The 16,949-nt window shown below is 42.3% G+C and overlaps 1 protein-coding gene across 1 annotated transcript in view; it reads right to left on the bottom strand.

Annotated features, from left to right (window-relative positions):
• Nucleotides 1-3,560: 3,560 nt before the first annotated feature.
• LOC146707403 (protein ELFN1-like) overlaps nt 3,561-16,949 on the bottom strand; it is a 141,425-nt gene continuing 128,036 nt past the window's right edge. Inside the window, exons 3-6 of the mRNA XM_085458742.1 lie at nt 12,918-13,612; nt 12,680-12,833; nt 10,718-10,884; nt 3,561-9,182 (exon numbers count right to left, since the gene is read on the bottom strand). Of these exons, the coding sequence (XP_085314868.1) occupies nt 7,094-9,182; nt 10,718-10,884; nt 12,680-12,833; nt 12,918-13,207 (2,700 nt within the window). The 5' untranslated portion in view covers nt 13,208-13,612 and the 3' untranslated portion in view covers nt 3,561-7,093. The remainder of the gene's footprint in view (nt 9,183-10,717; nt 10,885-12,679; nt 12,834-12,917; nt 13,613-16,949) is intronic.

The following is a 16,949-nucleotide window of genomic DNA, read 5'->3' as shown; positions in this document are numbered from 1 at the left end:
GATGGCAGGACACTGTTCAAGTACCTAAGTAGTGGCTCCATAGTGTTTACGCATTCACCTAACAAATGAAAGATCCCTGATTTAATCCAAGGAGAAGACACAAATCCTTTGAGGGTTGCATCAGGAAGAGTATAAAAATCTGCCAAATCACATCTCAGAGCAACCTGCTGTGAATAAGGAAGCAGCTGAAAGCAGCTTTTTAAACTTTCCTTTGGGATTAATAAGTATCTATGTAATTATTTTGTATCAATACGTGTCAGTTGGTGTAACCCTCAATCACCTGTAATGTGCTCAGTTGCTTGCTTCTAGCTATAAAGATCGTTTAGCTTTGTTTATCGGTTTGAGATGCTGTATTTGTCTCTCAGATTTCTGCCTACACAGTGAGGGTGGCTGCAGGTTTATTGGTTGTTTTGTATTATAAAATGGTCCCAGTTTAACTTTTCAAAATAATAAAGTAACTAATTTCTTCACAGACCCTCTGTGATGCTGGCATGATCGTGGCTCTTTGTGCTGAGGTTTGCCCATTTCCATACTTAACCATGAGATGCATTATCATTACCCCCAGAGGTAGGATCCTGGTGATTTTGGTGAGTTAGATTTCAAATTCAAATCAATGTCTTATCCATGAGCTTCACCTGCTCTTTATGCTAAGTTTTAATTAGTACATGTTTGGATGCTAACAAAAGAAACGCAGGTGGTGACCATAATGAATATTCTATTTGCTAACCATTATTTAAGCAACAGACAGCATAAAATATGTATCTGGAAGCCACCAGATGGTGATAGCTGTGATTTCTATTACTGTGATTGTTAGGGTGCGCCAGTTCTCCTTTAACATTACTGTGGGGTTCTGCAGGGTTCATTCCTGGGTCCATTATTATTTTCTTTCTGCATTTTTTCCCTCACATACAGACAATTAAACAAACTTCCTGCACACTATGTATTCCAGCTTGCCACTAAACACACTTCTGCTCACAGTCTTTGTTTACAAGCTCAGAATTTGCTAGTTGTTCATCATATAAGGTTGAAGAAAAGGGGGGAACAGAGCCTTTAGGTCTGTGGCACCAAGATTTTGGAACATCTCCCACAACATCTAGCTGACTCTGTGGACTTTAAAAAACATTTAAAAAGTTTGTTTAACCTGAGTTTATATAAAGACTTTTACCAACAGTAACTGTTTTTAAAATATTCTCTGATTTAATTTTATTTGTTTTGCAGTCAATTTCACTTAATTTTTTTAAAATCATATTATACTGTGATTCTTCGCAGTTTATATTTATTTTAAACTTCACTTAATTATCATAGAACTCTATTGGAATTGTTTTCTGTCTTGACTTCTATAAACTCTTTCGAGTTCGAGTCACCAGTTTTGATCATATTGAATAAAACATTTTTGTAAATACAACTTTTTTGTAAATATTGGTTATGTTAAAAGAAAATGGTGGATTATCTGTGGTTTGCTTATTGGCTAATGGCTTGACCAAGCAGTTTCACAGTCAGACCCACCCCTCCTTATAAGTGTTGCCAACTTAGCGACTTTGTTGCTATATTTAGCGAGTTTTCAGACCCCTTAGCGACTTTTTTTCTAAAAAAAAAGTCGCAAAAAAAAGACGTGAAAGCGCGTATTGCTTTTACTCTCAACAAGCAGCGGGTGCTGTAACGCAGTCAGTTCTTCTTTTACTCTTTTGCTGTTTTGTGGATCACAAGGTTTAAAACTACTTATAAACACACACACACAAAGTAACTCCACCAGAGTGCCTATTTCGGGTCACTTTTGCCGGTCCAAGCCCGGGTAAAGGAGCAAGGTTGGAATTGTCACATTAAAAAAAAACAATAATTGCTAAAAGAAATTGAATTTGTAGTTCTAAATAAACTCTAAATGCATTTAGGACGTTTTTACTCACTTTATGTCTCTTCTACGATGTTATTTCTCTCTCCAACAACATAGGTTACAATTAGATTAGCATGACCAATTATGCAAATTAGGCGATGACATCATTTAGCGACTTCTAGCGACTTTTAGGACAACCAATAGCGATTTTCCTTACTGAGGAGTTGGCAACACTGCTCCTTATCCCGTTGGATTTTTCAAAACCAAGATGTCAACAACAGCTAATTCTCGTCTCTGAGCCTTATTACTCATGTATGTTTTAGGCTATTTTTAATGCAAATACGTAACAATAAAATGACTTGCTAGCACCTGTACTCAAGAGGAATGTCCTCCAGTCTTAGTGAGTGAAGTCCTGGTATTTTCTTAGTCTGATACTAGCTAGTATCTATAGGCTAGCTGTGAGTGCGTCTTGCTAACCAAGCTTGTTAGCATTAGCTGAAAACTTGGGACTCTACCCATTTTTGTAAATATGGTCACTTCTGGATTCCAAAAGACAGAAATGACCAGCCGCAAAGCAGAAATCAAAGACAGGACTTCAGAAACACTGGGACGTCATCACAGGGGCCTCATCCATCTTTTAAATGCAGTCTCTGAATACATACCTTAGTTCTTAGCATTTCTGTGTGCGCCCTACTTCTTCAAAGGTCAGGCTGTTATTACTGTAGCAGCTGATGTGATGCAAGTTTATGAATTTCCCCCAAACACCCGTTTTTCTGTTAAATAATTTATTTTGGATTTTAATCTCCTGCCTGTGTGGTTTGAGTCTGTGCTGATGTTCTCCGGTCACAGTGTTTTCCAATAAGGCTGGAGGTTACCATGCAGTGGCACTCTGATGATAAAAGTTGTTAAATCCATTACTTGCAATTTGAATAAGACCAAACTGCTGTATGCTGTTCTATTCTTCCTGTGTGAATCCTGCAGAGATTTGATTTCACTAAAGTTTTTAACGATCCAGGTTACAAATTTGAATTTATTTGCCTGATTAATTGTTTAATTCAAGTCAGTGATGGACCAGTTTATGTTTTTAGTTTATCACATTACTATGTTATTCAGGCCTCGCAGGCGCCCAGCACACACAACTCATGGTTTTCAGTATTTCTGTATTTCATTCGGTTGAAACTAAAGAACCAGAGATCCCGTCTCATTATTTCAAAACAGAACATAACACAGACAAAAACAGGTGTAACACACGCACACATGGGTTACAGTAGCACCACAAATAATGTCATTTCCCTCCACTATATAAGGAGGCAGAAATCTGAGAGATAAAATATCCTAAAGCTGAAGAACATTTATTTATTTGTGTTAAAGGATCCAAAGGTTTCACCATCGGCTTTTTTGAGTATAACTATTTTAAAACTTCCCACAAGATCTTTTGTGTATTTTGCAGAGTAACTGGTATCGTTTTGTGGAAAAAGATGTCTCCTGAAATGTTCAGCACTGAGAACCACAAACGGTTTCTTTTTGGCCTCCGCCTTGAGATAAAAGCAAAAATGTCCACAACCTTGTCACAAACATATGAGACCAGAATTATCTATGGCTATACAAGTAAAAGTTTATCCCAGCAAATGTAATCAATCAAACATCTTTTAAATGCGAAATGAAAGTCCTGTGATACTTCTGGCACTTGTGGCATTTGTATGGTTTCTCCAGGGAAAGGAGACAGTGAAAGGAAGGCTATTTTTATTGTGCTCATTTTAATTTTTTTTGACAATAAAATAAAGAAAGCCTCTGAGAGATCCTATGGTAGAGTTTTCTCTCTCTCTCTCTCTCTCTCTCTCTCGCTCACTCTCTCTCTCTCACTTCCTCTCTTGCTCCTGAGTCATTCACTAGAAGAATATAACACAAGCTTCCACTGAGGATTTCCTTGCAGCATGCTCCATTGTCATTTCTCTCTGTTAGTAGGACCTCGGTTTATTTCCACTTTCTAGGCATTGTTGTTTCAAAAACACAGTTTCACTTCATCACGGTTCAAAGAATAGCAGCGCTGATTGGGGTCACCGCCATCTGGTCGCCTTGACCATCAGCTCGTTTGTGTCTTACTCGAGGTGAGCTCTGCTACTCTCTGACACATGATAAGTTCAGGCCATTACTGTTTATAAAACATAATGGAAAAAAAAGAAAAACAAACCAAAAACAGTAATAGAATACATCGCTACATTGATATTACTGTTACTAAAAGAATGCTCAAGTGAGGCTTCAGAATCAAGCAATTATAAAATTGCAGTCGGGTGAAGTATATGTTAAGAAATCAGGATTATTTTTGTTTTCAATTCTCAAAGCAACGCTAAAGTTAAAAAGATGAAAAAAAAAGAATGTTTTAAGGCTATTGTTTGGTTAAAGCCACAATCTGGAACGTGTAACGCAGCAACAGCCACGGCTCATCAGTTTCCTTTTAGATCAGAGTTGGATTGTTTGCTGCAGCAGCAGAGGAACCATGTCATAGCCGCTGCAGTGTCAGGGAAGAAGAAAAACATTTTAAAAAATTTGCCTTTTTTTTCTTTTCCAGCCACACAAATGAATGTGCTTTTTGCGGTGCTACAGACAGCTGTGATGATTTTACTCACACGCGATTATGGCTTTAACCGGCTTAATGACTTGAGCATTCTGAACTCATTATAGCAGAGAAAAAAGTTTTTTTTTTTTGTTTTTTTTTACAGTGTTTCCACTCAACAATAAACTTGTCATTGTTTGCCATATCTGTTGTGTTCTCTGTAGATTTTCAGTGTCATCATTTCAAGGTTGGAGTCAACTCTGTTTCAAATCATGTCGCAAAACTGGTTAACGTTAAATTCAAGGTGCATTGATATGAAACTCTGTTGACTCCACCCCTGGTTTACAGTCTCATTAAATGACTTGTTGTAGCACAGTTCTGTGTAAAGTATATTATCACATTTTTTTCTCCTATTTTTCACCTCCAGTGTTTAAATCCTGCAGATATTTCAGATATACACAAAGTCTCTGTTCACCACATAAGTGATACTAATCACATTTTACCATAACACTTCATATATTTAAAAAAAGAAACAACCAACTGCCAGTACTTAAATAGAACCTCTTTAGCAACTGCTTTGGGCTTCCAGGACAAACTGGTCAACTGTGTGCACCAATTTGGTCACATTTGATTCTAGGAAGCCGATCGCTTCTTATTGATCTCCCAATTCTTGGTCTCACAACTGGCCATCTCAAAGAGAGTTTCCTCTCAGACAATGGGCACAAAGACTGAATGCAGCTCGTTCATCAGAATCCAGCTGCTGAACAGTATTAACTTCTCGAAGAATACATTCATCTGTGTGTTGGTTGCGAGTGCATGAGTACACTTGAAGTTGCATGTATGCATGTGCTAGAGTCGTTAACTGTGAGGATGATGGTGGGTCAACAGTTGGGTCCTGGCTTTGAGAGGGCGGGTTGGGGAGGGTAAGGTGTCAATTTACTACCACAGTACTTTGGTCTTAAAAATGATTGGAGGCGGGGAAGCAGTGAGCCAATGGTGGTGGATCATTTTGTGCAAATCGTAGTTCTGTTTGGCACACTGACAAGTATTGATGCGAAGGTAAGAGGTCTGTAAATAGTAGTACTTAAAATCGTCTCAAATGTGTTGCGATTTGTCAAGTTAGCACAATGGCACCACAGTGGAACCAGAAGAATTCAAAAAAAGGTCAAACGTTAAAACCCTGGGAGATGGGACGAGGGAGGGGAAGGTGAGGGAGGCGGGGCGATGGGCTTGAGGGTTGGGATTGGGGGGGGTGAATTGTCGATGAAAAACACAGTGGCGCTACAGTGTATCGGGAAGGAAGCTGAGAGTTTTAGGTCTTTTTTCCTTTTTTTCTAAGAGTCGTTTTTTGATTTTGAACAGTGCAGATATGCTTTCCCTATAGGAATTGAAGACATTCATTTGAAGATTAGAATTGTTTTTCTTTTTTTTTGAAGTTCGATTTCAAAATCAAAAACGTACCATTTGTAAGTGATCCGGCAGGTGACTAACTCGGGATTCTGGTTTCTGAAAAGTCTGAAAGATTTCAAAACCCATGTTGTACAAACAAAACAGTCACCTCTGTTTGCAAATATAGAACTTCTCTCTCTCATCTGTACAACGTTCTCCTCTTTAGGAGGATTAGGGTGGGGTGTGGGCGGGATGGGGTTCACCAAGAGAAAAGGGGGGCTTGTTTCTGGCTTGGCGAGGAGCACATTCCTCTTGGTAGAAAAAGGAGAACTCAAAAGTCTTGTCCATCGACTGTTTGTGTCTCTGTTGGCGTACACTCCTCAGCTGAGAGTTTCAAAACAGTCAAAAAAACAGTCACACGATAGAGCCATGCCATATTCAAATAATAGAATATTAATGATGAGGATCATAGGAATAATAGAAGACCAGTAATGATAATAAGAATAATGAATAGTAATAACAACATCTCATATTAGCAGTTTCCCCCCCCCCCCTTTTTTAAATCCTGTATATAAAAACAGTGGTGAGGAGAAGTTGATACACAGTAGGGCTCTACTATCCCCTTGGTTGATTTGGCACATTATATTCACTCTCTGATGAGAGCTACCTACTCATTCTCAGCACAGTTAAATATTACTGTAGCCCGGCGACCCATCCAGAATTTGTTGCTTTTGATGTTTTCAATCTCCGAAATCACAGAAGTTTAAAAAAATAAATAAAATAAAATTTAAAAAGTCTACTCATGTGGCAGCATCGCAGGACGCGATGCAAAAACAACCTCTCTGGAAAAGCAAAGTCTTTATTATACACCGCTGCGACGAGATTGAAAGCATCCCTGGACTATTCAGGATGGCCTGCCCAGCAACATTTAAGGTTTCTATTCTTAATGATGATTCTGCTTTTCTTCATTCAAAACTTAGTACAAATAGCTACATAACTCTGAGCTATAACTTCCATTACATTACAAAAAGTAACTCAGTCTCTATATGTTATAATTTTTGTCGTTCAGTATAATATATTAGTTTGGTCCTTCTCCGTGCTCTCAGAAGAAAAGGCTTAGTTTGTGTAAAGTATGTCCGTGTGTGTGTGTCTGTGTGTACACGTATTTGCAATCTGATTCTGTAGCTCCTGTAAGATGTGTGCATTTGTGTGTATTTACAGCTCTTTGTTGAATAAGTCACTGTGTATCAGTATGTCATGGATGCACTTTTGTTAATTTTCCATCTTCGCATGGTTTGGGGGGATCTCCACACGTGGGATCAGGCCTTCTGCTGGGCGGACACACCCTTCCAGTAGTCCAGTATGTCATGGAGATCTTCATCCTTGGCAAACTGAACTTTTCGCCTCAGCGCATGTCCGGCTGCCACGTAGCCTTCATCCTCCATAGATGCCTGCCTGTGCCTCTTGCGATGCAGTTTGAACCGCTCCCACAGCCCCAGGGTCGGGGTGCAGAGGAGCCCTTCCTCCTCCTCGTCTTCCTCGGGGCTGGAGCAGTAGCTCAGGTTGTGGTACTGTGGCGAGAGCGGGTAGTGTGGCGAAAGCTGGGAGTAGGCTAACTCCCTCTGCTTGGCCTGCCTGCTGAGAGTGAGGGGGTCTAACATCGAGGGCTTGCGGCCCCCTGGGTGGTGGTGGAGTTCCTGCAGGATCTGGGGGTGGTGCTGCAGCTCCTGGAGATGCTGCTGGGAGCCGGGGTAGGAGTGACGGTGCTCGTTGTACTGGCGGATTCTCTGGGCTTCAGCTCGTAAGATGGCTGCAGCCGGGGTGACTGTGCGGATGGGCTCACCTCCCCCGCCCCCCCTTTCCCCTCGATCTCCTGGTGAGGCTCGCTCAATGTAGCGGGACTCTGATGAGTGGTACCCTCCCTCTGAGCGGAAGGAGCGAGGGCTCCGGGCGGAGCCGGGAGAGGAGGACGTGCTGGGCCTTTTAGATGTTGGAGGAGCCTCCATGCTGTGGTGTCGCTGTAATGAATGATGATAACTTCTCCCCCTCTCTTCTCTTCCTCCTCTCCCTCCTTTGTACACCGGGGAGAGGAACTCACCTCCTCGTTCCCTTTCTCCTTGCTCAGACAGAAGCACCAGCTGTGGCTCTGCTGTTGAAACAGCTCCTCCACCTGCAGAAGAGGGGGATTTGATCCCCTGTTGAAAGGAGGTAGATTCAGATTTGAGAGCATCTATACAATTGTTGATGATCTGGTTAACTTTATCTACTTCCTTGGCAATGGTAGAGATCTCTGCTACTGAGCCTTGGGGATTTGCTTGCGGTGACATCTCCCTTTCTCTCTCTCGTTCTCTCTCCCTTTCAATGTCCGACCCTCTCACCTCCATATAGTTGAGTTTAGGGGGCTTGTGGGCTGGTGTCTCTATCACCTCCTGAAGCTTGTATGGATCTATCTCACCACCCTGAGGTAGGTAGGGCATTCTGGACAGACTGTCCCCAGCACCAAGCTTCTGGGAAACGGTTCCTCCACTCCCTCCCTCTATATCCCCTTCTCCACCATACTTTAGCTCTATCAGTGTTCTCTGGATCCTGCTCATCTTCCTTTCCTTTTCCTCCATGATCCTCTTTCTTCTCAGGCAGTGGACAACAAAGCCAAGGAACACAAGCATTCCAAACAGGCATCCCAAAATTGTCATAATGTAATGGGTTGCTGATGACTCAGTGGGTAATCTGCCTGTTCCGACTCGACGGCCTGTTGAGATGGTCAGACAGGTGTGGTTGAAGCGAAGGGAGTTTCGTATAGAAGCCACACAGTAGGTGTAGTCAGTGTTTGGTTTTAAGTTCTTTAGCTCAATATCTTCTCTTTTATCTTTCAAATTCTGAATATCCGTGAAGAAGCTATTGTTATAAAGCATCAGGATGTACATTTTCTTGTACGGATCGGGAATCTGAACTGTTATCACAGCGCTTGAATCTAGCACTTGCTTTACAGTCATAAAGGGTTTGGCATCGGGGAAAATGGGACTCAAGCTGATCACCTCACCCCCATCAGGAGGGGTCCCGGAAGCGCAATCATCCAGTCCGCAGGGAGAGGCGAAATCTGGCGGAGGAGTTGTGGAATCAATACCATAGAAGGATGTTGCGCTACTGCTGTCATCTGTGCACACGTGACTGAGCGCATACAAAGCACTGCGTTGGTTAAGCATGCGGGGATTTTGGTTGAGAAGGTTGTACCCCGAGAATCCATGAGGGGAGTCACACACCATCCTCTCACTGGTCCTGTTGGGGAAGGCTGCAAGCCAGCGAAGGAAACCCAGCAACTCGCAAGAGCAATTGAAGGGGTTAGTGTAAAGTTCACAGGTGGTCAGCTTAGAGAGTCCAGAGAACAAACTGCCATCCAACACCTGAATCCTGGAAAAAGATCAATAAGAAAGTATAAATTTATTGGCAAGTTACCCCTTTAGATGTGTTCTTTCACATTTAATGCACCTATTCCCTCCATTTAATAGATTTCAGCTTATGGTCAAAAACATCTTCTGCAATACAATTTTCAACAAGTCCAAAAGAGCAGTTAAGCTTATTTCATTTAGCTGTTGCTATACATTTAGGTCAACAGATCAATACCAATTACCAAAACCAATAGTAAGAACAAGACAGTTATTTCCACTGAGAAAAAAAGTGAGTAGCGTAGGGATCTGCTGAGGATACCGTCACAGGAGAAAATTAGTATCACTGAATGGTCAGTAGTGCGTTTTTCCATCATCAGTGCAAATAGTTGAATTTAGAAAACAAGCATAGCTAAAATGCCTGGCATTTTAATTTTTGTTTGTTCTCCAGTGTACATGTGCTGCAATTATTACAATTACAATTTCACCATCTATATATATCAACAATCATCAGGAATAACATTATGAGCACTAACAAGCGACATTTAAAATGAATAACACTGATTATCTCTTCTTCATGGCACCTGTTAGTGGGTGGGGTATATTAGGGAGCAAGCGAATATTTTGTCCTCACATTTACTGTGCAGGAAAAATGGGCAAACATAAAGATTTGAGTGAGTTTGACAAGGGCTAAATTGTGAAAACCGCAGATTTTGTGGGGTGTTCCCACTCTGCAGTGGTCAGTATCTTATCAAAAAGTTGTCCAAGGAAGGAAGAGCGGTGAACCTGCAACAAGGTCATGGGGAGCCAAGGCTCACTGTTGCATGTGGGGAGCAAAGGCTGGTCTGTGTGGTCTGATCCATCAGATACTGAAACCAAAGTTTCTGAAAAAAGTTAACACTAGTTCTGATAGAAAGCTGTCAGAATACAGAGTGCATAATAATGGGGCTGCCCATGCTGACCCCTGTCCACCGCCCAAAGCACCAACAATGGACACGTGTGAGAGATGCACTATGGGAAGAAGGCAAGCTGGCACAAGCAGTGTGATGCTATGTTGGAAAAACTTGGGTCCTGCTATCTCTGTGGATATTCTGTTTTGACATGTACCACCTACCTAAGCACTGTTGGAGACCATCTACATGGGCATGTTATTCCCTAATGGCTGGAGCCATTTTTAGCATGCACCCTGCCACAAAGCAAATATGATTCAGCAATGATTTGCGCATCAACAAGTTTGAGGTGTTAACCTGGCCTCCAAACTCCTCAGATTTCACTATAATCAAGCATCTGTGGGTTGTGCTAGACAAACAAGTCCGATCCATGGTTGCACCACATTGCAACTTAAGGGACCTAAAGTATCTGTTGCTCACTTCCAGATACCACAGCTTCAGGGGTCTAGGGGAGTCTTTGCCTCGATGGGTTGGGCTGTTTTGGCAGCAAAAGGGGCACCAAAACAAGAGTCACGATGTTATGCCTGATTGGTGTTCATATATTATGGCTGAAAAAGCAGCAATTTCCAACATTTAAGCAGTTTCACCTAGTAAGCATGATTGTCAATACCTGTTCATGGAGAGGTCTATATTCTCTATATTCGGACATTCCCAGAAGGTGTTGGGTGTAACAGTCTCAATGAGGTTGGCTTGCAGGTAAAGGTACTGCAGCTTGCCCAGGCCTCGCAACATGCCCTCTGTCAGGTTCCTCAACTTGTTAAAGCCCATCTGGAGAACCTGGGGAGGCAAAGACAAGTGGGATTAGTCTAATCTCTGAAGACCTAGCCTGTGCCAGGCATCACTCACCACAAGCTGGAAACATACGGAACAAACAGATGACGATTCAAACAATTCGTGTTTGACACCGTGATCTAAGCCCGTGTGCTGCGCTGAATTTACTGAGATCTTTCTTGTTCACATTTTACCTCCTGGCTTAGCTCCAGCAGCCGGATAGATGTGTAAGCATGCCAGCTCATTATGGATGTGTTGAGATCGGTTTGGTGAAACACTTTGCTTGAATGTGTTGTCATTCTCATGTCTGTGTCCATCTGTGCGTATATCGATGGAAGAATTTCGATCTCTTTAGACCCCTGTTTTGGTTTACATATTATTCTAAATAGAACAGTTTAAACTTGTAATATATGATAAATACAGTTTGAATAAGTCTATGTTTATTGTAGAAATCTATAAGAATAAGTAAAGAAATGGTATGCATAGTTTGATTCTAAACTATTTGTCTCTGTGAACTCCAGAGGGCTGTTTTATTGTGATTACTTTCACATAAGATTGACAATTTCACCATATAAATGAAACATTAACCTCTATGTCAAAACAACCCAAGTTTGATATCAACGATCATCACTAGTGTAATGTGAGGGTTCGTCATAGGCTACTAAATCTCTGACCTGTTATAAACATCAAGATGGACACAGATAACTTTTCCAGCACTAACTTCAGAATTCATAGTACTTCTATCAGTAGTCACATCATCAATAAAGACTAGTAGAGAGCTGCACATTCCATCACATTACCTCCACCATGTTTCGCAGATGTGCTATGCTGTGGATCAGAAGCTGTTCCTAACAATGCCTTGTTGTAGACACTCTGCATTTCCATTCATGAAGGCATCTCTGCATTGTAGACTTCACGAGTGATGCACCAACCTCCCTGAGAGTATTTTTGAATTGGTTAGTTGGTATGAAGTTCTTTTTCTTTACCAAGGAAAGAATTTACGATGATCCACTTTGGTTGTCTTCTGTGGTTTTTGAGGCTTTTTGGCATGGTCGAACTGCATTCATTATTTGTTAGAAAGTACCAGATTTGGTCACTCCTAAAGTTTTTGTGGCCTCACTGACAGGCCTGCTTATATTTAATCTCCCTTAAAATAACAAAGAACCTGGCCTCAAGTGCCCATGAAACTGCTTGTCAGTCAATTGTCCAATCAAAACCTGTCCCATTGTCCAAATACTTATGGACCTGACTGTAAAATGGCAGCCACATGGACGAACTGCATGGACGAAAACCACCTTGAGGAGGGGATCAGATTACTAGAAATGAGATAAGGCATTTGCTTTTGACAGGGAAAGTGGCAGAACTGTATTTTTATTGCATACACATAAACATACACATACATACTACTACTAATAATACTAATAATAAGAAGAAAAAGAATATATTCGGTTGGTGCATAATAGTATAGTAATTTGATACCAAGTGTTAAGTATATATTGTGTAATTGGATTATTAGTCCTCTGGTGCACTGTGGGATTAAGCAGCAGTTTAATGTTGGATATGCACTCTCATATGCACAAACACTTTGTTTACATTGAGACTGATGGATTTCATTTAGTTACTGTGTATACTGTAAAATTATGGAGCACTTTTTACATTATCCAAATACATCCAAACAGTTTGAAGAGTGCATTTCATGTACCCAAATAATACTGTAATTTTCCACTGCTGTATGTATGTGCATTGATGAATGTGCACCTATATGGAAAAACCTATGAATGCATATTGTGTCAGGACGCACCTGCAGATTAAATTGTGCTGAAAACGCTCCATCTTCTACGTAACTGATATCGTTCTTGGTCAGGTTCAGATAGGTGAGGTTGCTGAAGCGACTCAGTGAAGAATAATGGACCGCCCGTATCTTGTTCTCGTTCAGCCTCAGATCCACAATAGTGCTATGGAGAGATGTGTGAGATCTCTCAGCATCCAGCAACTCGGGAAAATACTGTGGAAATAAGTTTCTTTGTAAGTTTTCGTACCTGTTAATGTGGGAGGGTATGGCCTCGTAGGGAGGCTGGTTCATACTGCAGATAGCCAGCCACACGAAGCCTTTCTCCCCTTCAATAAGCCAGCAGTCTGCCTTAACCACCGGCAGCCGCATCATTGAAAGCAGTGCAAGGAAACAGAAGAAGGAGCTGGCTGTAGACAAGACCACTGATGAAGACCCTCCAGTCGTGTTATGTCGCTGCCGTCCCTGTTCAGTGTTCTGGGCCATTTGGGATGTCATTGCAGTATCCGCTGGAGAAAGCCGACCAGAGTTGCTCGCCATCTAACATTTATTCTTGTAGACTGGAGCCATTGCGAAGGGAGGGTGGGTGTGTTTTTTAACGGTTATATTTTCATGAACAGGGATTTGCTTTTCTTGAGAATTGTGACTGTTCCACGAGCGGCAAATGTGCCAAACCGAGGAATTGCTAAAAGCTTGAAGAAATAGTGTGCATGAATGGGATGTAACACTTCATTGGTAGTATGTGTGTCTAGGTAAACTGTATAAGTCGATTAATTAGCGGGGTCACATTTGATTTATGTATGATTTGGCAAGTGGAAGTCGTCCTAGTGCCAGATTGGCTGGTATTCATGTCTTCTGTGGCCATCTGCACCTCTGATTGGACAAGCACCTCTTTTCTTTCTTCCTCATTGCGTGCTGCTCTGTACTTGGTGTGAGAACCGGTCCCTGGAGGGAAAAGGAGAGAGAGCGAGAGATGGGAGGAGGGCGTAAGAACGGGATTGCCAGTAACACACAGTGGTTTGTTTGTGAGCTGCAACAAAAACAACCCTGTTACCAGCACGATGAGATAAAGGTGCTTATTTTTTTTCTTATATAACAGTCTGACGTGTGCACATGCATACTCAAATTTAGGCATGCGTACACACACAATTTTTATATACAGTGACATTTCTTGACAAGTCCAATTAGTGTACACACTGGCGCAGATACACAAGCACCTGCAGATCTGAAAAATACACACAGCTTGGTGCTGCTGCTGCGAAAAACAACACAAACAGACACACACACACACACACACACACACACACACACACACACACACACACACACACACACACACACACGCACACATGTTTTCTGCAGTTCCATTAGCCTCTGGGCCTTGATGGCCATGGCTCTGATACTGTATCTAATTAATTAATCTGCTCTAAATAAAACACTTCCTGGGAAAAACAGCTGACGTATGACGGAATAGGAGAGACGGGGAGGCGGGAAAGTGAAAGAGGCTCTCACAGGGCTGTGCAGAGCAGGAGGAAGAAAAAGTGGGTGCAAGGGAGCTGCAAGGAAAGATGCTTGGGGGAGGGGGGAGAGAGATGGTGAGATGGAGAAGAGGTTGAGGTAGAAGGAGGAATAAAGCAGTCGGTGGTGAAAGAGACAGCGGTTCTGTGGGGAGAAAGAGGAGGCTGAGAGGGGAAAAAGGGATGTGGTGGGACTCTGTTCAGGGAAATTGCGAGAATAGTGGCTCCCTCTTCTCTCTTCTAAGCCTTTTTCTCTCAGCTGCGAGAGCAACAAACAGGAAGTGACATCACCGAGGTGAAGGAGAAGGAGTAGGAAGGAGCAAAAGGTTGGGCCTTCCTGACAAGCATCTCCTGGCTGCTGTTGACACATTATTGATTACGGCGAAGCAGAGCGGTGCTGATGTGTCACCTCTGATCTGAGGACGAGGGTAAATGAGAGCGGCGTACTTGTGGGGAATAGGATACAGTTCCCTTCGACTTTTTGTGTCCTTTTAGAGAGCTGGCTTCTGGAAACATTCACATATAGCTTGTTAGTAATGCATTCACATAATGAGTAATGGCAATGACATTTTTCACTTTTAATGACACATGGGTTTGTGTTGATACCCTCCGTGTTCCCTCTCATAGCTCATCAGTCATCTGGCCTTGGTCAAGTAGGTAGCACTAAACCTGCAGTGGTTTGGAGCTCGTTGGATATTGTGTTAAAAGGAGATGAAAAACAAAACAAAACAATAGGAGTAATCTTTCACGCACAACCATCATGTCTAGACAAAGATATTGAACGGCACAGCAATTGTAAGGCACAACTGTGCTCCAAGTTTTCTTTGTCATTTGATTTATCACAAATGCTATGTGTTTTTCAGTGAGGGGTTTTTGAACTTCTAGACTTGCAGGGATTGATGGCTTTAACTTCTCCAGTATGCAGTTTGTCCCTTTTCCTCTTTGTCCTCTCTCCCCTCTGTACCTTTTCTCATGCATGTCTGACTCCAGAGCTGCATGTTTCTGATGCACGGTGACTGTCCCCACCAACCTGCTGAGTGTTTACTGTTATATTGTTCGTGATTTGTTGCTCCTCTTTTCTCTCTTTGCTTTCCCCTCACCCCAACCGGCTGAGGCAGATGGCCGCCCTCCTCGAGCTCGGTTTACGTCGGCGGTTTCTTCCTGTCAAAACAGAGTCCAACCGCCTGCCGTTACAATGTAAAGTTCCCCGCAATAATCGCTGTTGTGAATTGGCACTTTAGAAATAGAAATGAATTGAGGGGAACCCCCCCCCCCCCCTCCCCCCGGAAGCCTTCTTCATAAATGTGACTAATGTACGCTGGCATGCATGAGTGTTTACCGGTGTGTAGCCATATGCATGGGCTTTCCCACCCAGTCAGCATAATCTATAATTGATGGTGAGACTTCCTCCCACGTTGCATGAGGCAAACTACCTAGATGGGACACGAGAGAAAGTGTAGGAACTGCTGCCAGCAACACACACTCTGATGGGAGATGTCCATTTTGCTGACCAGATAAACTCGAGTAAACAAACTGTTGAGAGGGAACAACATGGTGGTGTAGCAGGGGGTGCAGTGTGTGTGTGTGTGTGTGTGTGTGTGTGTGTGTGGGGGGGGGGGGGGGGGTGTTAGCTAAGATGCTGATTTCCACCTGACCTCTTTCTTTTCATACTGAGGCAAGTACAAGGGTCCAGGAGACAGAACAAGAGTGCAGGTTACCAGAAAGAGAGATCACTTGTAGTAGCTAACGTGATATGCACAGAAGGAACTGTTAAGAGCCTGTCGGCCTCTTTTCCATTTTGCATCATTCATTGCATTCCCCGACCTCGCTCGCACTCTCCGCGTGTACGCACGCTCGACGCTGCCTCAGCTGTCGAGAACAGGCATGTGGAATATTTCAGCACTCAGCATCGTGACCGCCTCACTTTTCAGTCATGTCACACTCAAAGATTTATAGGGTACAAACTGTCATCCCGAGAAAGACTGAGACTCTAACCTTGCTTTGACCACGGTGGTGTCATGGCTGCTGTACTTTAAGGTAATGTTGTGTAGATGCGCATGTTCTCTGAAACTCTGGAAAAACAAGCCACCCGGGGAAAGATTCATATAGCTGTGTGTGCACAAAAGCAGAAAAATGCATACGCTGTCTTCTTGAGAGATTTCGAAAGCCACGTGTATGCGCTGTCCTCTTTTAAAAACACAAATCTCAGTCACAGTGAGATTTTACGCACATGGCCGAGCCAACTCTTTGCTCGCATCTTTAGCCACGAGTGGACACAGATGCTTTCTTATTGCATCAGTTCCATATAAAATCGCTGTTTGCAACTCAGGTTAATGAAGAAGTGCAATTTACTTTGGGGAGGATGTGAAGAAAGTGGAGAAAGGGAAATGTGGCTTTGATTGTTTTTGGAATTAAAAAGAAAAGAAAAACAGAACGGGGATAAAAAAGAGCAAAAGACCCTGGCAAAAAACAAAATATTAGACTACAAACAAAAGGAAAAAAAGAGAAAGCAGACCATTACACATGGTCACAGCTATTTATAGCATCAGTGATGATAGACCATCGTAAAAGCACTGGCTGTTTTGCTTCATGCTAGTTATTTCTCACCTTATTTTTCATCTTTATGCTATTGGACTTGGCCTTCTCTAGAGGCATTTTTACAGTTAATTTTTACATTATAAAAAACACTTTGCATTCGGGGAAGGTCATATTATATGCATGTTTCTTTGTACATACACAGTTTATGCACACAACCTCTGTAAACA

Source organism: Copadichromis virginalis, linkage group LG6, assembly GCF_057382275.1.
Source record: "Copadichromis virginalis isolate Kocher_CV1m ecotype Utaka linkage group LG6, C_Virginalis_male_GT1.1, whole genome shotgun sequence".
NCBI lineage: Eukaryota > Metazoa > Chordata > Actinopteri > Cichliformes > Cichlidae > Copadichromis > Copadichromis virginalis.
The sequence above is the reverse complement of the archived record's forward strand: the minus strand, read 5'-3'. Positions and strand labels throughout refer to the sequence as shown.